We start from the raw sequence: 24,012 nt of genomic DNA, 5'->3' as shown, positions 1-24,012 counted from the left end.
ATCCATCATGCCAGAAGTATTTTCCATGCGGGTTCTTAACACAAGCAACATAGATATCACCAAAGTCATGATCATTTGTGTAGAGTTCCTTAACCATTTCGAACCCTAGTAACTTGGCATCCAGGAGGGCAAGCAACGAATGTCTACGTGATAATGCATCAGCCACTACATTCGTTTTGCCAGTCTTATACTTAATGACATACGAAAAGGTGTGAATGAAGCTTACCCATTTGGCATGTCGCTTGCTTAACTTGGGTTGTCCCTTGAGGTACTTCAATGACTCGTGATCAGTGTGTATCACGAACTCCCGAGGGTGAAGATAGTGTTGCCAAGTCTCCAAGGCCCTCACTAATGCGTACAACTCCTTGTCGTACGTGGGGTAGTTTAATGCAGCTCCTCCCAGTTTCTCACTAAAAAAGGCACAAGGCCTCGTGTCTTGCATGAGGACCGCTCCAATACCTACACCAGAAGCATCACATTCAATTTCAAAAGTCTTGTGAAAATTCGGTAATGCTAACACAGGTGCACGTGTGAGTGTGTCCTTGAGGGCGAGAAATGCTTGTTCTTGTGGTTCTCCCCCAGTGGAACTTGTCATTCTTCTTTGTCACGGCGGTCAACGGGGCGGCAATGGTGCTAAAATCTTTGACAAAGCGCCGGTAAAAGCCCGTCAATCCAAGAAAGCTGCGCACGTCAGGGACGGATGTGGGAGTTGGCCATTGCTCGATGGCCTCAATCTTGGATTTGTCCACCTTGATGCCCTGCGAACTTACCACATAGCCTAAAAACACAAGCTCGTTAGTACAAAAGGTGCACTTCTTGAGGTTGGCGTAAAGACGCGCCTGTCGAAGTGTCTCAAGAACTAATCTCACATGCTCTAGGTGCTCATGCTCACTACGACTATAGATCAGGATGTCATCAAAGTAAACAATGACAAACTTGCCAATAAAATGTCTCAACACATGGTTCATTAGTCGCATGAAGGTGCTAGGGGCATTAGTTAAGCCAAAAGGCATGACTAGCCACTCATAGAGACCATGTTTGGTTTTGAAGGCTTTTTTCCACTCGTCGCCTTCTTTCATCCGAATTTGATGATAGCCACTCCTTAAGTCTATTTTGGTGAAAATAATGGCACTATCGAGTTCATCAAGCATATCATCAAGTCTAGGAATGGGATGACGATATTTGACAGTGATAGTGTTCACAGCCCGACAGTCAGTGCACATGCGCCAAGTACCATCCTTTTTGGGAACAAGTATCACAGGCACAGCGCAAGGACTTAGACTTTCATTTACCCAACCCTTACCTAAGAGGCCATCAACTTGCCTTTGAAGCTCCTTGGTCTCCTCAGGGCCCATGCGGTAAGCAGGTTTGTTGGGCAATGGTGCTCCAGGAATGAGGTCGATTTGGTGTTCAATTCCCCGAATGGGTGGTAAGCCATCAGGGATCTCGTCAGGGAAAACATCCTCAAATTCTTGCAAAAGAGCAACTATGCTCGCAGGCAACGCCTTGTCGAGCTCAGCAACATCCAAGAGCACATGCTTGCAAATCATGAGAAGTATAGGCTGATTAGAGTTCACTACTTTTCTAACATCTTTAGCCTTAATAATCATGTTGTGCTTCCTAGTGGTAGGTGCGGTAGGTGATTTGTCATGTATACCCCTAGGTGTGCTCCCTTGACCCTTGGTTGATGGCTCACTCGTAGACGTGGAGCCTTTACCAGGGTCGACCGCCTTTAGTTTCCTCCTTTGACAGTCTTGTTCACACTCCCTTTGCAATAGTAGTTGGTCCTCATAAACTTGTGCAGGTGTGAGAGGTGTAAGGACCTTACGTTTGCCATCGTGCAAAAGTGTGTACTTATTTGCTCTTCCATCGAATGTGACGTGTTTGTCAAATTGCCAGGGCCTTCCCAAAATGATATGCGTAGCATGCATTGGTACTACGTCGCACACGATTTCATCAGTGTAAGTACCAATTGAAAAGGGAATGCGTACCTGTTTGAAGACTCGTACCTCACCATCCTCACTTAGCCATTGGAGGCGGTAAGGATTTGGATGCCTGGTAGTGGGGAGTCCTAGACTCTCAACCATGAGCAAACTGGCCACGTTCGTGCAACTCCCACCGTCGATGATGAGACTACACACCTTGTCGCCTATCTTACAGCGGGTGTAAAAAAGGTTTTCGCGTTGTAGCTGCTCGTCCTCCTTAACGCGGGCGGTTAGCACTCGCCGTGCCACCAAGCAACCTACTTCTCCTCATGTAGGCGAGCAAGCCTCCCCAGCTGACTCTTCTTCCAGGCAGTCGTCTTCGACCAGTTCGGGCATCTTCTCACATTCATCATCATCAGACACGATTTCGCCATTGTGAGTGATGAGCATGACCCGTTGGTTTGGGCACTGAGATTGAATATGTCCAAACCCTTGGCACTTGAAGCACTTGATGTCCCTACTCCTAGTCTTAGGAGTCTCATGCGGTGCCTTTGAAGTGGACCTGGATGCATCGGAAACCTTGTCAGGGGTAGAATAGGAATGGCGGTTAGAGGTGTTACCTTGGATTCGGTTAGAAGAGGTTGGTGCTGCCGCATTTCCAACTTCGTGGGTCGCCCTTCGTGGTTGGTTGCCCCTCCATGAAGTGGTGTTAGAAGTTTGGAACGTACGTACTCCGCGTCTTAGTTTCTTCCCCCGCTCGGCCTTAATAGCGAGTTCTAGAAGGTCGTGCATGTCCAAGTAATGTTGGAGCTCCAAGGCTTCTTGAAGGTCAGGATTGAGACCTCTAAGAAACCGAGCCATCGTGGCCTCATTGTCTTCTTGAATGTTGGCCCTCATCATGGCCATCTCAATTTCTTTGTAGTAGTCCTCCACACTCATGTTGCCTTGCGTGAGAGTTTGAAGCTTAGAGTGGAGATCACGATTGTAATAGCTAGGAACAAATCGCTTGCGCAGCAGTGCCTTGAGTTCGCGCCAAGTCCGGACACGTGGCTCTCCCATCCTCCTCTTATTGGTCCTTACTTGGTCCCACCAGACTAGTGCATAGTCGGTGAACTCCACGGTGGCAACCTTAACCTTTTGTTCCTCACTGTAGTCGTAGCAGTCGAAGACCATCTCGATACGGCCTTCCCACTCCAAGTAAGCTTCAGGGTCACTTTTGCCTTTGAATGCGGGGACTTGAATCTTAAGCCCCTTGAGTTCGTTCTTGGGCGTGTCCCTTGTAGACCTCTCGGGTCGCCCCTCATCCTCACTAGCGGAGTAGTCTTCGCCATTTGCCTCTTTGGTGCTGTGGTTACTCCGATTGTGGGATCTAGAACGAGAGCCTCGTGTAAGACTCCTGGACAACTCGTCAAAACGAGTGTGTAACGTCTCCATTTGTTGTTCACTGATTCGCCTTAGCTCATTCTTCATTGCGGCGAACAACAAGGAGTGATCGGTGGTTGCTTGTTGCTCCATGTCTCGCTTGATGCCCCTTCAAAGGTTAGTAACAAGCAAAGAAAGTGCAAATATAATCCTCACTTCACTCCCTGAGTGTATCTTTCTCTCTCGTGTATAGTGCTCAAGTCGCTCTATAAAACTTGCCAAGTACCTTACCTGTTGGTTTAAGTAGTTGAGAAATGTTGCTCGAGTCCAACAATTTGTCACCAACTTTTCCCACAAGAGTAAACAAGAGTGAAGGATGCAAGTGGATGAAATTTTGTGAAGGAAAGGACGGTTTTGGAAGGCTTGGGGACGGTGGACAGATTTGGAATTAATGTCAAGAAAGGAAACTCCAAGAATCCTAAGATGTAGGAGTGGTTTCCTAAAGTGGATGAGAGAATATAGGAGAATATCCTAAAATGGAGGAGAAAATATAGAGAAGTGTCCAAGAGTTATCCAAGTTTGTTGGCTTAGTCTCCTAAACCAAAATGGAAAACAAGTTAGAGTTGGAAACTCCCTTGAGGATCTTTCTTAAGCAACTTCCTAATCCTTCTCCACAATAGATTCGGTTCCTCCTCTCTCTTACCCGCAAACTTCCAGAAATTCACCTCTTAAACCCAACCCAAGGTCGGTTAGTCTTGCCCTAAAATCCCCCTCTCACAGCCGCACACTTCACAACTACACAAGCCGGATTTGGTAGCTCGGTTTTCAACCGAATTGGCCTTCAAAAATTTCCAGATTTCTGCCTTCTCAAATCCTTCCCTAAGTTGGCTAACCTTCCTATAAAACTCCCTCTCTCACAGCCGCAACTTGCCCAAGCAATTCGGCTCTCTCTCTATTCCAAGAAACAAGCAATTCGGCCCTCTCTCCTACAAGACAGGTTTGGTTCTTGTTGCTCAAGCAATTCGGCTCCAATGGACTCCCAAGGTAAAGCAAGTATTGTTACTCAAGAATCTCCCAAGAAATTCACTCCAAAACCAAGGAAGCCTCGTATGGATGCAAGATCTTACAAAAAACTCTTTATACGAAGGAAAGTGCAAGTCTTCAATCCCCAAGATAATCAAGACCCTCAAGAAACCCAAAAGGTGACACAAGTGATCAAGATCCAAGGTGATCAAGATTTCCAAGAAGAGGTTGGCCAAAACTTTTGAATTCTTTTCTTTTCTCTTGCTGTAATTTTCTGGTTTGGGTTGGAACAAGAAGTAACAAGACAGGTTTGACAATAATGATACGGCTTCCTTCTTTGTTTCTTGTTGTCGGAATTTTTTTTTTTTCTCTTTTCTCTTGCGTTTCTATTTTTTTTTTTTGACTTAAAGACAACACAAGTTCTTGTCCGAATGAGTAAAAATCCCAGAAATAAGGTCAGTCCTCAACACGCAAGAATGCACCACCCAACTTCCTCAAACTAACAAGGTTCTCCAAGACTTTCAAGAATTTCAAGATAGCGGTCAAGAACTTCAAGAACCATAGAAACCTTGTAGATTTTCTTCAAGATTCACCAACCCAACAAGTTTTTGTATCCCAAATCAGTTTAGGCCAGCTAAGCACACAACTTGGATAACAATAACTACTTGGGCAGATTTGACAACAAAGAAAAACCCTAGCCGCGAAATTGGGAAACCCTTTTTTTTTTTTTTTTTTTGCAGATTCGGCTATGACCCAAAGCTGGCAGAATTAATGCAATTAAAAGCACAAAACCTGGTCAGATTAGGCTAGCAACAATAACGACCACTTTGGACAGAATTGGACTTCAAATCATGACAACACAACCGCGGCAGAATTGAAGGAACAAACGACTCAAACAACAAGTGTCGAACAGATTTGGTGAACACAATACCGACCAGAATTGATGCAACCAAACGCAACTACACGACCAGAATTTTTGACAACAAAAGAAAGAAAACGGCACAACACAGCAACAAAGCTAACGAACAGATTTTTTTTTTTTTTGTTAATACGGCACAAACGGACAGATTTGGACTCGACTTCAAAAACAAACAATGACCAGAATTTTTTTTTTAGACAAGTGCAGAGGAAATAAGGAAAACTAAGACAAAACTACGGATATAACGGAAGATACCTCCACCAAAGCTCTGATACCAACTGATACATTCCCTGATCAACTTGTTTCGAGACACGTAGCACGTTTGCCCAAGGATCTAGCGAGATTGTCCAACGCTTGGATTACGGGACCTAGAATCAAACGGACGACACGATTTGATTTAGGTGGTAGACGACACTCCGATGAAGGTGAATACTCCAGGGGAATAGGTCGGATGAACAATCGAGGACAGGACGCAAGATTGCTCAATAACCCTTGCCAAAGCAAGTTAAAGTGCTCGAACTCTCTTCTTAGAAGAAGGAATGAATTAAACCAATTTTATTGATAAAACGACTACCCTAAAACCTTACAAAGCAAGCCTATTTATAGGCTAAAGTGACTAAGAAAACCTAAGGAAACAATGGCAAAGAGTTCGGCCATCTTGGTGTCCAAGATGGGCCGGCCCAATGAGCTATGAAGACAAATTAATCCAATCTATCAAATACTAAGGCTAAGGCCCTATAGGGCCGGTCCTCTTGAAGGCCCACTTGAGTTTTCGTGGGCTTGGATCATGGTGCAAATGGCTTGATTGTCTCTCTCTAAGCCCTCAATATCTTTGTGAACTCCATGTTGGTCTTGGACGACTCGAACCAGGGCTTGGAGTGATTCTTTGAAGAGCTTGGCCCGTGCACGTGTGACTGGGCCCAATGGAACTCAGACTGGGTCATTGCGTGGGCCGAGACTCGTGCACACATCACAAGGGGATGATCGGTGGACTGAGATTGACGTTTAGTGGTGATCTACGGACATTATAATTTCATGGTTGACGGACATTCAACCGACCCTGGACAAGCTGCCGTGGAACCTGTTCCTAAGAGCAATTTGTATCCTTTGCCATGAACATGTTTTTTTTACTGTACTTTGTTGCATGATCTATCTGGTTTACCTGCATTACTGTATGTTAGACCATGATCTATCTGGATATGACTTGCTTCTTGACATCCTATAAATTGTGTCATGCCTGTTAGTTTACTTGCCTGTTTACTTGGAACTTCACTGGGCTTTTACCTCATTTTATGAATTTGTTTTTCTTACAGGGATGAGAACGCGAGAGTGGAAATTGGAAAAGGCTTAGATTTCACCTAAGTTTGTTAGTTGCTCGCGTGAGCACCCCTTAGAATTTCTAGCTTGCTTGCGTGGTTTTGATTTTGTAAAATTTACTCCGTGGTTGTATTCATAGATTGTACGGGCATTTGAGGCCCATAACTATACACATTAGAGGTTGTATTTGTTATCGCTTTTATTATTGATGTTATTGTTCTAAAATTTCGTAGCGCGTGATTGAGTCCTGGTGAGAGTTGGGCAAGCAGCCCGCTAACCCTTTTTGATTCGCCTTAGAGGGAGGTGGGATCGTCACAGGTGGTATCAGAGCCATCTCGCGTTGTCTCTGCACAGGTTGAGATTGGGTCGAGTGGTGTTATGGTCCCGATTGCGTGAATGGGTGTAAAGCACTAAGTGCTCTTCATGAACGTAAGCTATGGATCATGAATGTTATAGGCATAAAACCTTTATCATGATACGTGGGGAAGATAGATATATACGTCTGGTAGGAATTTCAAATGTAGGTGATTTACTCTTGGGACTGGCCAGCTCGAGTTGTGAATTACCCTATTTTTGGATTCTTGTACCCAAGTACCCAAGAGTTGAGGGCATTTGGATGAGAGTCAACATCACGACTGCCTTTGAGATAAATTGTTATGGCAAAGGTGAAGACGTGAGGGATTATAGTGTTGGACCTGAGATTGAACCGATCAAGAAAAGTGGATCAATCGGTGTCGTCATGGACTAGTCTTGTACATATCTAGCTAGGGTTTCTATAGATGATGGCTAGCTTGCAGTCGTCGTGAATGTTTAAGGTACTAGTATTGCAGGTCTGTTTCATTTCTCCTATACCTGTTGTACCCTTGTCCCGTGTTTCCTTAATTTTGTTGTGATCTGATTATAGTTACATATGTATTTCTTATGAGTTCATTTTAACTCTTGTTTGACTACCCTTGTATATTTCCTACCTTTTTGCGATGCCACATAGGAACTTGGTTTTGATTTCTATTTTTCTATAAGTTATGAATTATGTATGAAGATTTTAGGGACAAGGATGCAGGTTCTATGCTTGTATGTAACTTTTGGCAGAATTCGGATGACCGCCTTGAAGAAGGATGGTAAAAGGTACTAGTAGGGGTAAGGGGTCGTGATTTCTTCTTGAGCAAGTTTGTAAGTGAGTGTATAAATGAGAGTGAGTTAAGGTCTGGAACTTATGATCTAAGGAGTATGATTCAGTGCTTCATTATGTGTATAAGACCCCAGAATGGGAGTAATTGGTATAGTATCTTAAGGTATTTTCCTCCTTGCGTTTCTCTTTTCATTTATCTTGGTTGAGACTAGTTAATGGCTAGTTTGGAAGTAAAAGACCTTAAGAGATATATGGTTAGAGTTTTAACTTGTGATTAGCCACTCCTATCAATCTTTTGGTCTACCTAGCAAGTTTTCATTTGAGTTAAAGTGAAGTGGTGATATGAAGAATTTGAAAAATATACATGAGGAAAGAGAGGTTTGTCGGAAGGAGGTAGAGTTCTACAAAAAAACTAGCTGACCACTGGGAAGGACAATGGAAACAAAAGTGAGTTACTGAACAATAACGTGAAAAAACGAGGAAAATACGAGAGGAAACAAGAGGAATTGTGAAATAAGGTACGAAAAAAAATTATTGGTGCATACACCTACTCAAGTTGTCTCTCCCAAACATTCCTAGCAACCAAATTAAAAGTGATGAAGGAAACTCCCACGATACAAAGAAAGAAGAGATACATTAAGAAGAGATTTGTAACTTCTAAATGTGAAATCTATGACAAAACTTCATACTGGAAGGTGTGAGTTGAAAATTGGTACCTTATAGATGCAACAACTTTGGATGTCAAGTGAGAGACTGCCCGAAATAAATGACTTAAACTATGGAAAATCTGCTATTTTAGTTGAAGTTAGCCCTTCATGATGTTTTATCTGGAAGAGTTATATTTATTGGACTATATGTAGCGAAAGTTTTACGTAGTAAGTTGGATTCCAGATAGAAAACTTTGAACTTGAAACCTGACGTTTGCATTAGTAATTTGAAATGTCTATTTTCGGTTGGCGTTAAACTCCTATCCATGAGTCTATTGCTGCAACTAAGTCTCAGATTTAAGTGAGGAACTATCCAAGATAAATGAATTTCGCAAGGGTGAAGCTGCTATAATAGTTAAAATTAGCAATTAGTGATGTTTTACTTGAAATAGCTGTATTTATTAGACTATGTATAGTGAGAGATTTATATATAAGTTGTACCTCCGTTAGAAACAGTGAACTTAGTGCCTAATGTTTTGATTAGTGATATTAAACATCTGTCTTTGGTTGGAATTAAACCCCTATCCATGATTCAATTTGTGCACTATATTCTTGGTTTTGAACAAGAATTTTTATTTGTGGATTGTAAGGAAGGAAGGACTTTCGATTAGAAAGGGTAGTATGTATTTAGTAATTCAATTGTGTAAGCATCATGGAAGAGAGGGAACTCTTGAGAAGTGGAGAAAACCCTATAGAATCGAGTTTTACGAGCAACTGTGAGAATTTCAAGGACGAAATTCTTTTAAGGGAGAGAGGGTGTGAGAACCTAGAAATTTGCTAATTTATCTAGTTTGACTACATGATATTTTATTTATTAAGTCATCTATTTGGTTATTTATTAATTTGATGATGATTTTGCCTTAATACTGTTATTAAATTTTACATGTGAAAGTTAATGTGCGGGGTAAAATGAAAATTTTCTATTTAGTGGGGTGTAAAAGGAACTTTTGGAAAAAAAAAGGGAGGACTTTAGTGCAATAAGAGAGAGAATTGGGACACTTGAAGTTGAGAGTTTTAGAAGGTGACAAGTATTGGGACACTTGGAGCTAAAGAACTCTAGAAGGTGACAAGTGTCACCATAGGAACCAAGTGAGACCTTTGATCAAGCTTTCTTATCATTTGATCAAGCTTTCTTATCATTTAATCTTTCCTTTCTTGCCTTAAAAAAAATAAAACAACCAAAATCAAGAAGAAAGGAGAGAGAGAGGGCCGAGAGCTAGAAAAAAAAAAGAAGAAGAAAAGCTCAACTTTTTTCCTCCATTTTTGCTTCAAATCTTCAAGTGAGACCTTTGATCAAGCTTTCTTATCATTTTATCTTTCCTTTCTTGCCTTAAAAAAAAAATAAAACAACCAAAATCAAGAAGAAAGGAGAGAGAGAGGGCCGAGAGCTAGATAAAAAAAAAGAAGAAGAAAAGCTCAACTTTTTTCCTCCATTTTTGCTTCAAATCTTCTCCAACTTTGGTTGATTCTTGGAATCTTGCTTGAGCTTGGAAGAAAGTCTTGCTTCGGAGCAACTCTTCGAGGAAACTTGGGCTTGTTGCTTCGTTGAAATTGCTAGGAGAGGTATTGGCTTGAAACCCTCTTTTTCCTTCAAGTTTCTAGTAGATTTGTAGCTAAAAAAATTGAATCTTTGATGGGTTTCCTTGAAACTTCGATTTAGGTAGATGACTTGAGGAAAATTCCTTGTGTTTTCATGGGAAGCTAGGTAGATGACTTGAGGTTCATTCTTGTACTTTTATGATGAATGTTTGTGGTAGATTTTGGTGCCTTAAAGCTTGATGATGTGGCTTGTGTGTATATTTCTTGGAAAGCTTGAATCTTGGTTGGATTTTGTTGAAAAAAATTCTGTTTTGAAAGCTTCTTGATGGTTGAAACTTTTGAGTGCTATTAGCCCTTATTTTCAAGAAATTTTGGGGGAAATCTTGCTCCACAAACTATGTTGGACGTTAAACTTTGATTGTGAGTTGGATTAGAACCAAAATCATGAGTTTAAATAGGAAGGTTGAGTCAAGTGTTGTTAAAAAATTTTCCCGCAGGTGACTCTGAGCAGTCTTGGGAAATCTATTATATCTTAGAGCATAAAAATTCAAATTGAGTTTTGCTTATTGCGTTTGAAACTAGATTTAGAATACTTTATACCGTGAAAATTTCAGAATTTTTCTCAATTCCTATGAATATCTGTGATTTTCTAAAGTTGACTGAATTTCCACACCTGCTCTGTCTTTCTACTGGATGAAGCAGCAACTTGAGGTTGAAATTTGACTGACTTGTGGACTGAATCTTGCAAATGTGTCTTCTGGGAAATTGTAACCCTTTGAGTCTATTTTCCAATAGTATAAAGTTTATAAATTTTTCAAATAGTGTCACGCAAAACTGGAGAAAATTTTGTTTTCTAAAGTTGTTCTTGCTTCCATTACCAACTTTAAGTTGGAGTTGTTAAACCATTTTGAGCTTGGTTTTATGATTGGAATTGAGGGTTTCTTACAGCTTTATGGCTTAGAATTACTACCCTTTATAATCTGGAAATTATAGTCTTGATTGTGGTAGATTTGCTAAGAGGTTGTACTTTGTGATTTGGTGGAAAATTGAAGGAAAACATGGGAAATGCTGTCCGGATTGTAGTAGTTTGTTTCCCTTTAATTGTGGGGTGTATTTGTGGTAATTTTTGTTTAGGGTTCTTGGTAAAATCGTAAGCCTTGCTGTTATGTTGAATTTGAGTTAATTTGGAAACGTTTTATTGGTGTTCTTTTGGTTCTTCCTAAGCTGTCTTGCATGCAGGCCAAACTCGATGCTTGCTGGCCGAATTGAAGGGCCATGTTACACCTTGTTTTTCAACCGTATTATGATGAGTTTTGGCCAAACGTTGCTTCAAACCCTAGTTAATACTTTGGTGTGCTGATCTTGTGTGAAACCTACGAATTTTGAAAGGTGAAAACCTCATGTTTGTACTTGTTTCATTGCTGAAGTTTCGGGTATGTTGGGCAGTTTTATACTTTGCTATTCTTTGGCCTTTAAGTCTGCTGGTTTGGGGTCTTGTGGACTAAATCTTGCTCACTTTACTTGCTAAAACCTTGTAGTATAATGAGGTGTGGAATTGGAGTAAATTTCATAATTTTAAAAGCCTATGATTTAAAAGAAAATTCTAAATGCTAGATTTTTGAAAGACCTTTTTGCACAATTTGGGCATAGGCCTACACACTCCAACAAGCCACATTTCATCAAATAACAAATTATCCTGATAAGTGCAATCATATGCAATCCACAAGGACATAAAATCATAATAAAACCAAGATTCCCACAATAAAGACCGTCAATAGGGTAATTGATCTTCAAGCCCATTCACACTTTTCATTTCATTAGTATCTTTATGCGCATGGCTTGAGGGTCTAATATCCAAGAATCACTAGGATCTTCTTATTGTCTTCTTCACCTGCATCAAATGCAAGATATAGCTTTTGGTACTTATAACCTTTCAGGTCCTTGAGTATTAGTCGATTTCTTAATCACGGAAATGGTTTTGAAACCATTTTGTACACCTCTTTTAACATGGTAATTATAAGAAAAATGATCATTTTGACAACAATAATTGCAAGTGACAATAGGAGTACTAGAGGATGTGGCTCTAATAAATAATTTCTATATCCATTATTATTTATTGGCACATGTCCAATACTACTTTTATCATTTACTATTGTTTGGTTATCCAACAACTTTTCTGAATTATCCTTTTCTTTTGTGAATTTCTCAAAACATGCACTAAGTCATCAATTATTTTTCTCATAAAAAGTTGTTCCTCTTTCATTTTATCATAAACTCTTATCTTGTCTTCTAACTTTTTGTTTAGCTTCTCAATTTTGTTTGTCTTGGAATCCATACTGAGTTTGCTTTTTATAAAATCATCATTTTCAAATATCAATTTCTTATTCTCTTTGACCAACATAGAGTTTTCATCTATCAACTTTGTCACTTTCAATTTCAAGTTTTTATTTCTAGTATGAGCCTTTTTTAATTCATCATAAACTCGAGAAGAAAAAAAAGGTTCTTCGCCATAATCATCATCTTCTGCATCATATGAATCGTAAAAGAGTTCAACTTATTATTACCAATAGCCATAAATGCCATTTGTCTCATATCATCCTCTCCTTCTATTTCACCATTTCAAAAGCTCTGCCTTTGATTCACGTGTCCAATCCTCGATAGGATGGCCGAACCAAAATTCCACGTCCAAACCATGCATCCGAAAATTGTCCAGTGCTACTATCTTCTTATTGGACGGCCAAAGCAAAGGATGGCATCTGAACCCCTGTGTGTGATGTGTGTGACAGTCATTATTCGACTTTCGACTCGTTTTTTTCTCTTCCAATGATGCACTCATATTCTTTTGAATGTATTCTATTATTTAACTCAATTAAATCATTAATCAATTCATCATTGTTCTATTAATTATTAAAGCTAAAGGATTAAGGACCATGAGGCCTTTACAAAATTATTTTCAAATTTGACATGTTTATCTATTAAGCCAAATTCAAACAACATTTTATTGTACCAAATTCGAGTCATGTTTCAGTACTTCGAATTTTTTCACCTACAAATTTGAGATGTAGTATTAAATGAGTTTAAGTTTGAGCCAATTTTCAAACTCTAGCCAAAAACAAAATGCCATTCGTATTTGACTTGATTATTGGGAAAGTTATTTGATAACGTCATATAGATCCACACATGATTCGAGTATCAAGTAATTTAGTTCATGTTTCAACCCTTAATTCAAGTCAATCTCGTATAAATAGATTGCAATAGTGATTAAAATTCTTTTGGTCTTTGTTTCCTTTTATTTAATTTCTTTATTGGATATGTTATGCTAGTCATACATAAATTGAAATTTTAATTTTGGGGAAAAAATAACTCTGGAGAAAAATTTTGGGGAGGCAAAGTAATAGAATATGCGTAAAAAAAAATACTAATAGCTAATGGTGCTGTACAAAATTATGGGGGCTCCGTCGTTGGTTGTATATGTTTGATTTGCAATTCGTGTAATATCCACGAAGCCCCTGCTAAAGTGGACAATGCTGAAATCAATGCGAATCACAATATCTGTACATCTACATCATTAGAGATCAGCAAACTAGCATGTTAATCATTTGCGGAGTAACAACAAATAGCCATTTGCTTCACATCTTAGTGCAACAAACACGAAGGTTACTCAAAATTTTTGCCCATTATTTTGGTTTTGAGTTTCTGCGCTTTCATATATGCATCGTTTGGTAGTTGGCTTTTCCCTATTATGAATATCATCCTTTCTTTTGTGCATAGAGTTTAATTATCAATTACTGTTCCACCGTTCAAGATTTCAGTATCACAAGTGCCAGTAATAAGTAGTTTCTCACATATAAAGTATTTAGTTAATTTCAATCTATGGGAGGGGGAAAAAGGACACTAAAATTTGAAACTCTAAATTCAACATTTAAATACCTGGCAATTTTGCAAATGTTTAACTGGAATACATGATATCAATAATTGACCACAGCTAGCATCAAAGTTACTATCATAATTAGAGAGACAACACTAATTATTTCCAATAACATTTTTATCTCACATGCATCACATCATAAAAAGTGTTATAATAATTATTCCAAATAATATTTAAATAATACTCTATCCAAACACAATCAGACTTTATCAAGGAAAAATGGATTTCTCTATTCGTTTTTTGCGAAAAAGGATCTCACCTCATACAAAGCCCATGGCTGTGTCCCCTAAATTGTGAGAAAAAAAAATTTAATAAACCTAGAATAAGAAGTGACACAAAAACAAGAGACATTAGCCTTCACCATTTCTTCAGCTTCCTAGTGACTATCAAACCCAAAATGGATTACCTCTACCAGGTGTTATCTGTAAACCGTCAACAAGAGCAATTATGCCTCAAGCAGGAAATTTGAGTGCTATTTGGTCAAGGGATAAGTAAGGAATGCTAATACTATCACCAATGCTAGCTTGGAGTACCTTCAACACGTTTGTTAACAAATCCAACGAGCCCTGATTGTAACTTTTCCAGATTCCTTCCCCTTATTTAAAGTGGTCTTGTCGTATAATTGCAACAAATTCAGGATGCATCTCATCATTATCTTTGTGCTTCCATATTTCCCCGTTAGCATGGACCAGCCATGATATTTGAGGAGAAAGTGATGAATATGCATCTGCAAGAAAATGATCACCAGAGCAATAAAATGCATACAATGCAACCTGAATATGAGATATACAACTTCAGCAGTTAATTTGGACGTCAGTCTCAATTGATGATATTCATGCTTCTTTATCGGATCATGTAAGAAAGTAAAAAAAAAAGTAAAAAAGTAAACAACATGATTGGTTACTTATCATATTGTGACAAAGAATTTTTTGTTTATTATCCATTTACCTGAAACAGGCGGAGCCTCTGGATCTCTTGTGCTGTGCAAAATTACTGTACCCGAAAGAACGGTGACAAATCCACAAAGCACAGAAACAATGCTGCTAGCACTCTGACCAGCCCAGTCCTAGAATAGCAGATAAACTCACTAGAGATTTTACAAAGAGAACAAGGTTCCATAGCTAAAGATGAACACACATACCTTGAACATGATAGCACTTGCAAAAATTGTGAGCGATGTAAACATGGCATAATAGATGGGAGAAACAACTGCTGTGTTAAATGTGTCCAAAGCCTGCAAAGCAACATTTAGCTGTTGTATAACTATTCCAATTCCAGTTTCCATACAAGACAAAAAGATACAATTCCAATCAAAGAAGAAAAGCTACTACAGACCCTTCCAATTCCAATTTCAGCCAGTTGTATACACATCATTTTAAAGTCATAAACTTGCATATGTTTTCTCCAGTTTAACAACAACAATCTGCTTCAAGCCCATTAATTCATTCAGAAAGCATAACAGTTACAAGTGGTTCCCTTAGCGAGCAGTTCAGGCTTGATTTGTTAAAGGCTCGATTCGAGCTTAAATTTCAATGAGCTCGAGCTCAAATTCGAGCAGGGATTAGGATTTAATTAAATTATTGAATTGAATTTGAACTTGTAGATATTCAGCTCTTTAAGGCTCGAATAATTTTTCATATGTTTTATCTATTATTTTTTATGTAAAGTTATACATTTATTATTTCTTATGTCTATGTATTAGTGAAAATTTAATGTTAAAATTAAAGATATTGAGCTCTTAAATCAAGCTCAAGCCTATTGAATATTAAATTGAATCAAGCTCGATCTTAAGTTTGAGCTCATTTAGGATACAAGCCCTCGAGTTTGGGCCAAAAATTTGAATCGAGCTTGACAGCTTGAAAGCTGAATTCCATTCGTTTCGTTTAGAGCCCTAGGTGACAGTAATTGTTGATTCTTCAGAAGATGAGCTCTGCCAGAAAAGTTTTCATTACGAATCACAGGGAAAAGGCACTTCTAAAGTAAGTGAATAATCACTGGCATTACAGAAGATAAATGAAATAGAAGGTTTTAGTTAGGAACATAGAAAAGACTATATCAAAATTTAGAAAATACAATCTGTTTGATCACATATCACAGGAATATAACATTCTTGCAAAAGACAGACTTGGGAAACTTCTACTCTTCTATGTGTCTTCAACTCCAGTAGGTAAGGCAACTAGAAAACCAAAATGAATCATGTAAAGCTAAGTATCAGTCATCTCCTATCATGGCATATAAGGAAGCAGATTGGAAACTGAACTAGAAGCAAGCCCATAGAAAATTGTACTGCTTCAATGTCATTAAATTTTTCAGACCAGATAGCAACATTTTTTTTCCCTGCCATACACCTTCATATTGCCTGCTTAATGAACTTCAGGATTGTATCTAAACAGGTTGTAACAGTATGCTTGATTAACTCATTTTCAATCTTGCCCGTTTGAGTGACTTCAGACAAAAACTTCAGGTTCAAAGGCTATACTGCTGTCTCAAAGAATTAAAATACATCATCAATTGAGAAAAGCCTACAGTTAAGAAATTACATACCTTGTTTAAGTAATTCAACTGAGTGATTATACATGTTACAGCAATCATTACGAATACCCATGTCTGGTAGTGTGCTGCCTGGCTAAAACCCTCAAGAGTGAGTTTTATAGCAATACCTATTGCTTTTATGCTCATAACCTGCAGATCATAAAATATGCCAGGAATGAACCCGTAAATAAAAGTGCAACTCCATGTCAACATAATTTCTTTTAGCTATTTTGTTCCAGAGTATAATCATGTCCATCAAATATGACCACTAAAACTAGTTATGTTTCAAGTCAGGGCTTAGCAAACAGAGAAAGCAACTTGAGTAGAGTGAGTAGTTTTGCAGGTATACCAAGTCAATTTATGTCACTTGATTTACATGTCAAGGATTCTTACTGAAATATTGCATACATGTTATAGACATTTAATATCAAAAGAATAAGAAGGGTTCATGTTTTAAGATAGGTTTTAGAGCAAAATAAAATCAGTAGTACATAAGTCTATGGCATCAAACCATGCTTTCAACACAAGAATCATCTATTAAACTTCAAGAAGTCTTATCAACTAATCAACTCTTAACCAAAGTCATTCCCACAAATACTACATGTCTTTCACCTACTAACGCACAACCTTACTAACTGTGATGATGGACCCAAACCCATCTAAAAAAACATAAGAAATGTTCTACTATCCTTTATAATCTTCTCAATCTGGAATTACAAGGAAATAGAATCTTCACCCATCCACTTTAAACAGATTTCAACCATCTTTTATCTATGTAAATGTTAGAAGTCAGAATGCTAGTGCATGTGGTTGGTACACTTCCACTCAAGCAAACTGGACATTTTCAAAAATTTAGAAATGCTAAAATTCAAAGTTGGAAGGAAGTATATTCATATAGTTTTTATCACAACCATTTAAATTAAGGACCTTAAGTTGCAATAGGTACAAGATAATCAGCTTCAAATGCTGCGGGCAAAAGAAAGGGAATCTGAGATTCAGAAACAATCAATCATTTTGATAGTTTGTCACCAAAGATATCAACCAGTTAAAATAAAAAATTTTAAATTAAACAAAAAAAAACCACTAACTAAATCAGAGGGCAAAAAGAGTTAAAAGGGAAAGAACTAGATATTAACCAGAGAGTGTAGCAAAAGAACATAAAGTACAAATTGAGAAAACTTGTCACAGCCGTATGCTGAAAAATGACTTAGGTCCATGAAAGCTTCTCACAGCTGTGAGGAAAGAAACTGGGAACTCATTCACATATACATTGTTAAACAGCAATATTTAAATTAGCAGATTTCAACTCGAAATTCAATTCAGGCCTTGCTTGATTTGGAATTTGTTTCCTTGTACGCTACTTTCAAGGTGGTTATGAGAATAGCAATTATGAATGTACCACTACTAGAAAAGACTAGTCTGATTGATTCATGGTGGGAAACAAAAAAATGTACAATTTAGATATGAAAAAGTAGTTAAGTACTATGACCATAACTTACTACTAGGATCTAGTAAAAAATTTTGAAATCCCACAAATTTGTTTCCATAACTTGAGCATTTGAATATTTACCATCCAGCTTGAGTTCAAAATCAATTTGCATGTTCGAACAACTAGCTTCAAAAAACAGTGATGGCTTGAAAAAGGTTACTTAATCAATAATTTTATTTGATTAAAAAAAACTAATCACGCACCAATTTGAACCTAGATCTTCTTTAGACTTCTAATCGGCATGACTTGAGCACTGCTCAAAGGAAGAATGATTCCCCATACAACTTCTCAAGAAATTAATGTGTATGCCAACTGTTTCCCAGAAAAAGAAATGTATGCATCTCCACCCACCAAGAAGGTCATTACACTTGAAGGTTCGCTACATCTCTTGGATGCTGCTAACTTTTTTGTAAAACATACATAATAGGCCAAAAGGTTTAGTTTTGCAGACCACCATTTACTTTCCTCTTCCTGTGCAGGAATTGATAGGCGAAGGCACAGCACTATGAAGCATCAAATCATTGATCACTTATAATTAGATTAAAAGCCAATGAAATGCAACATATGTCAAATTTATTGGTGTTAAGAATTATAAAAAAGAACTATGTCCTTATTAATATGCTGAGAAAATCTGGCAGATACATATATATTTACACACACATTGGAGGGGGGAGAGAGAGAGAAAGAGTAGGCCAGAAAGCTGGCAATATACTAGGTGACAATGAAGACTTTTTGGAAGACATGTATGCTATCAGTAACTATATTCTAAAAGCAAAAAGTTGAAGTTGTCCTTTCCATAATACATTCACATTTTACAATCTGATCAAAGAAATCAGGTCAACAGATGTTTTCTGCGTTTTAACTTGATACATAAGTCAAATAAGCCTCACAATTCTTCTGCGAGCTCAAATGTTTCTAGACAACATACTCTGCATTACATACTCGCACATAACTCCTGTATTTATGAGAATCTTTGAACAATGATAATATGTTTAGTCCAGTTTAACCATCTAAAAGGATGCTGAATAATCGTCACTAGTATTTTTAACTCTTGTTCCAGGGGAGCTCCATCAAAGCAAAAGATAAAGTTGAAGAAGAAAGAGAATGATCACTTCTTCTACATTTATATGTCCTATTATCCCAGAGGCACCAAAAGAAAAAAGAATGGAGACACTTACTGTCAAGGAACCAAAGATGGAGCATACGCCAATGTATACCATTATGTTGGTCTGCCCATATCGTGGTTCACAATACAAAACTAATGCTAGTACCACTGCAATTGCTGAAGCTGCGTAGAGAACAAAAGCTGGAGAAATAAAACAAGATTATCAAGGAAAAATCTTTAACCAGTCTAGATAAGGGAAGAAATCATATTAAGTGGTAGTAGTTATGCTAATTTCTTTACCAGGTTGGGTTGCAAGTTCCCAAATCTCATCAACCGAACTAATATCATGCTCTCCTGGTGCATGAAGCACAATGACAGTGGAGCCCACTACACATAAGATGCACCCCAATATTCCCATTTTTCGCAATTTTTCCTTCAACAAGAAATGTGCTAAAACAGCACTGCGTGGGCAGGAAGAAATATTAACATCACTTGAAGTCACTGGTAAGAGTTTTTTAGTTATCACTTGAAAGTGATACATTACCTAACAATTATACTCAGTGCTCCCAGTGGAGTCACAAGCACCGCAGGAGCATAAATATAAGCCACAAAATTGGCAAATTCACCAAAAATCACTGCCAGATATTACAAAAAATATTCAGTCAATGTGTCCTTTCAATAACATTAAATGCAGAGATAAACAAGATTAGTAAGTCTGAACCACAAAAAGAATTACTAGCAATCATGCCGATCCACCAAAGTGGCTCCCTTAGATAGCCATGGCCTCCAGATCCTATAGACATGCAAAAGAAATCAGTATTATAAGTCGACAGAAGAGAGAGAGAGAGAGAGATAATGATAACATTGAGTGAAAACTATCAAACTTCGGATAAAATTTTCATACTACTTTCGATTTGGTTTTTCCTTTTGAGTGTGTGATATCATGGTTGTTCCAAAATCTTGCCTATCTTATTGTAATGAAACAATATTGAAGGCAAACATCCTAAGCTACTAGATATGTGGGTTAATTTCTTCAATGTCCATAAAACCTAAACAACATATAAGATGCTGTATCAAGATGTTGGACCCTATTATCTTCTTGATAGACCCCCAAAGCAAATGACATTGCACCCAGCAGAAGCCAGCCCTTGTCAAATATGTCGTATCAGACTCATCCTTTTCACTAAGGAGCTTGGTACATCAGATTTTGAGCAAGTATTTTGATTATACTGTTCCAGCTAGAGAAATATTGTTATCCCAATAAGAAAGGGGCCTCCACAGAGCTGCGTGGCTCATCATCTCAAGTAGCAATCCTTACACTTGTCAAATAGAGTGAAGGTTAACAATCTCCATCAAAACCATTAGCAAGAAATTGTTTTACTTGATTAATTGACTAACACCAGAATAACATTCAAAGGTTCTCACTGGTAACTGAGTAACATGTCCATTTACGGTTCACAACTCTTCCAGTAAAACTATGAAAAAGGCGCACTTTCAAAACCAAATTCACAATGGGGTGCAATTTTTCCTTATTTTTCCTCAAACATCATTTAAGCAAACTTGCACAAAAAATGATGCGTGAAGTAGTACAGTTTCATAGTTGATAACTCTACAACTAAATAAGCAAAAGTCCAACCTTACATATTTTGCTTTGAAGTGCGTCCATTTTAGAAATTTCCCCTGATCATTTTTTACAAGAGTAACAAAACAGACATTTCATTTCCTCAAGTTTTTTCTCTTATGCAACAAATTTGTCCACACACATGCTACTATGGCTCATTTATCCAGCCTCATAGCTCTAACACCTGTGCTCAACACTCATTGAAGCATAACAAAAGAAATGCAAGGAAAAGTATATTCTCATAGACAAAGTAGAATGTTAGGCATAATACACCTTAAATCTAGACATCGACAGTTCACATCATAAATTTCTTAACATTCAAGTAAATCAAACATTCCTAGATCCCGTGTTGCAAGTTGACTTATTCTGGAAAGGAAATAAATGCAAGAAAAAAAATTAAATTAAAAAAAAAAACTACTAGTAAAGCCCATTTGACAAGAAGCAATTTACTTCCTCAACAATAAAAGGAATAAATCAAAAAACACAGAGAATAGCAATAACCCATACTACTGACAATGGTGGAAACCAGAAAAAAAAATTTTTAAAAGGAATGACTAGGTAAAACAGAGCGCATACCGGCACGTGAGCCTGACGCGCCGGCCCTCTGTAGACCTTTCTTCTTGATGATGAAGCTGGATCCAATAAACGCACTTGAAGCTACGGCTAAGCCAAACCCAATCAAATTAGCCGTGTACATCACCACTGCACAATTCTTCTCTAATTACCCAATCTTTATCAACTAATTTCTTCTCACCAATCCGATTATGCTTCTTATAACAATAATCAAGGTAATTTACAATTACTCGGAATTTAAATCTCATCTGAATTCCCACAATTTCATTCATAAAAGCAGAACAGAAATATGTAATCTTTAAAACCCTTAGGTAGATTGGCCTTAAGGTTTTTTTTTTTTTATCGAAATTTTGGATTTCGTTTTTCCTTTTTTGGCTTTTCTTAAGGAGAAAGGACGGGAGGATGTGGGACGTGGGACGTGGTTCAGCTGTCGGTCAAAGGCCGTATTTATACGCGTAATTATTAAACAACGTAATTGGACGGCGTTGATGGAGGGAAACAATCAAGGCAAAATCATAAAAAGTCCCCCTAAGGTTTATGGTGTTTTGTACTTTACCCCTAACGTTATTTTTTAACACTTTATCCCCTCTGTTAGTTCACTCTGCAAATGATCAATTGAAACATTGAACTAGACAAAAATACGCCCATTTAAAATCGTTAAAATTTCTAACATAAATGCCCCCCATCTATTATTTATAAAGATACGTTTCCCTTCAAGTTGAGAAATATTTTGTTATCATTTCATCATTCATTAAAGCCTTTAAACTTCTAAATCCTACATTTGTAGCTGAAAAGGGACAAAAAAATGTCCCAAATTTCTTCAATTTCATTTCATTGGTTTTCCTCTAGATGTTGTCTATCACAGCATCTAAAAGAACCAAATTAAGATATTTGTGGATGTGTGACAGCCTACCTTCCCCTAAGGCGAACCAAAGGGTTCGGCGGACCGCCTGCCCAACTCTCGTCAGGACTACGGAGTCGAATCACACAAACCCTATATTACGCGCGATAGAACCCAAAGAAAACGAACAATTGGAGACCACCAAGACAAAATAAAATTTACCAAACCATACGGTGATACGGAACTTCGATGAAACACCTCAACGCAAAAGGAAAACGAAAACGAAACGAAAATGACCACGTCACAATCCGGCTTCACCGATGGCAATGAGTCAAGTCCTTATATATCCACCTTGTCTGAACGAACCCGAGCGTATCAATGGAATGCCCTGAGTGGAACCATATAGAAAGACTTGCAAAAGAATAGGAAGAAAGCATACCGAGCGAAGAACTATACAGGAAAGCTGAAGCTTGCGAGATTGCCCTTTGCACTGTTTGCAAGCCTTTTAGTCTATGGATCGCCAGCAATAAATCCTTTCTTTTTGAATACCTAAGTTCTGCACGTATTGCAGACGACAAGCCGGATTGTGACGTGGCCATTTTCGTTTCGTTTTCGTTTTCATTTTCCTTTTGCATTGAGGTGTTTCATCAAAGTTCCATATCACCATATGGTTTGGTAAGTTATATTTTGTCTTGGTGGTCTCCAATTGTTCGTTTTCTTTGGGTTCTATCGCGCGTATATAGGGTTTATGTGATTCGACTCCATATTCCTGGCGAGAGCTGGGTAAGCGGTCCGCCGAACCCTTTGGTTCGCCTTAGACAGCCCCATCTCCCCCTAAAGCGAACCAAAGGTGTCAGCGGACCGCCTGCCCAGCTCTCGCCGGGACTCAGTCGTTCACTTCAATCCTCAATCGAAACCAAAATAAACCAAGAATAAACATAACAATGATCCAAAACTTAAAGCACAACTTATATACATTGCTATCTCAAAAGGGAGTACAACCATCGAATATACAAAGGTTCTCAATTCACCATACATTCAGCCCGTGCCAAGCACTAGGGCGAGAACCATTACAAAATCAAAGAAACTAGTCTAGGCTAGTCTCTACCGAGCTCTCGTCCTTGCTCGCCTTCCCCTGTTAAGGAAAACAAAACTAAATGGATGAGCTAAAAGCTCAGTGAGGTTCCGAACACATAATCAAACAATAAGTTCAATACATTAACCATCAATAATCAATAAGTCAAGAAACATTTACAATGGAAAGCAATACTAACACATTCATTAAAAGGATACGTGCTCACAAGGAGCCATTCATTCATTCATTCGTTCATTCTCCTTTCATTCCCTTATTCATCCAATCATTTGAAAATGCATTTCGATAAGTAAAACCCTCGTTCGTTCATTCATTTCATTCACCCTCTCCTGGACGTTGGCTAGACTCCACCCGACAACAAGGTAGTACTCGAGTATACCAAATATTCACCCAAGGTCACCATATCGCCCGACCAAGCCCGCTTCTGGCTCGAGTCGATCGGTAACGAAGGGCAGGGCCCAGTTCAGCCAAAAGGCTTACATCCATGCACATGTAACGTTTCAATCATTAAATCATTAAAAATTTCACATTTCATTTAGGTCGAGCGCTATAAAGTACACACTCGCCTAGAAAACTCGTTTTGAAAATCCTTGAAAGCACTTAACACATTGTTAAACAATAACACAAGCCATGAAGTCAAGAAAAATATAACAAACAAGGAACACTCACCTATTTACGCAAAATAACGTCCAAAATATCCTTCCGGATAACACTCTCAATCACCAAGGTATCCTAATATAATCAAACGAACACATTATGTTTCAACCATCAAAGATGTAAGTGAGTTAAAGAAAAGTCGAATACGTACTAGTACAAAGTATAAATATGGTTTTGGTAGTGAAAAGAGTACATTGAAATCAAAGGACATAAGTAAAATATTTGTAAAACTTAGACTCACTTGTAAAACTT

The 24,012-nt window shown here is 38.1% G+C and overlaps 1 protein-coding gene across 2 annotated transcripts; it reads right to left on the bottom strand.

Moving 5' to 3' along the window:
- Positions 1-14,041: 14,041 nt before the first annotated feature.
- On the bottom strand, positions 14,042-21,572 carry LOC113757659 (probable magnesium transporter NIPA6). Of its 2 annotated transcripts, XR_003466445.1 has the most exons (10): positions 21,173-21,572; positions 19,712-19,768; positions 19,520-19,610; positions 19,276-19,436; positions 19,049-19,176; positions 16,394-16,531; positions 14,991-15,083; positions 14,798-14,915; positions 14,383-14,576; positions 14,042-14,271 (listed from the first exon to the last, which is right to left on the bottom strand). XR_003466445.1 is itself a non-coding variant. In XM_027300806.1 (9 exons), exons 1-9 carry the CDS (start codon positions 21,291-21,293, stop codon positions 14,446-14,448), a joined length of 1,038 nt encoding a protein of 345 aa, XP_027156607.1. In that variant the 5' UTR covers positions 21,294-21,572; the 3' UTR covers positions 14,042-14,445. The 2 variants fall into 2 exon arrangements, 1 of the variants encoding a protein (XP_027156607.1); XM_027300806.1 differs by having other exon boundaries at positions 14,042-14,576.
- Between the last annotated feature and the right edge of the window lie 2,440 nt (positions 21,573-24,012).

Source organism: Coffea eugenioides, unplaced genomic scaffold (genome assembly GCF_003713205.1).
Source record: "Coffea eugenioides isolate CCC68of unplaced genomic scaffold, Ceug_1.0 ScVebR1_3214;HRSCAF=4386, whole genome shotgun sequence".
NCBI classification, from domain to species: domain Eukaryota; kingdom Viridiplantae; phylum Streptophyta; class Magnoliopsida; order Gentianales; family Rubiaceae; genus Coffea; species Coffea eugenioides.
Note: the sequence above shows the minus strand (reverse complement) of the source record. Positions and strands in the feature narration are given on the sequence as shown.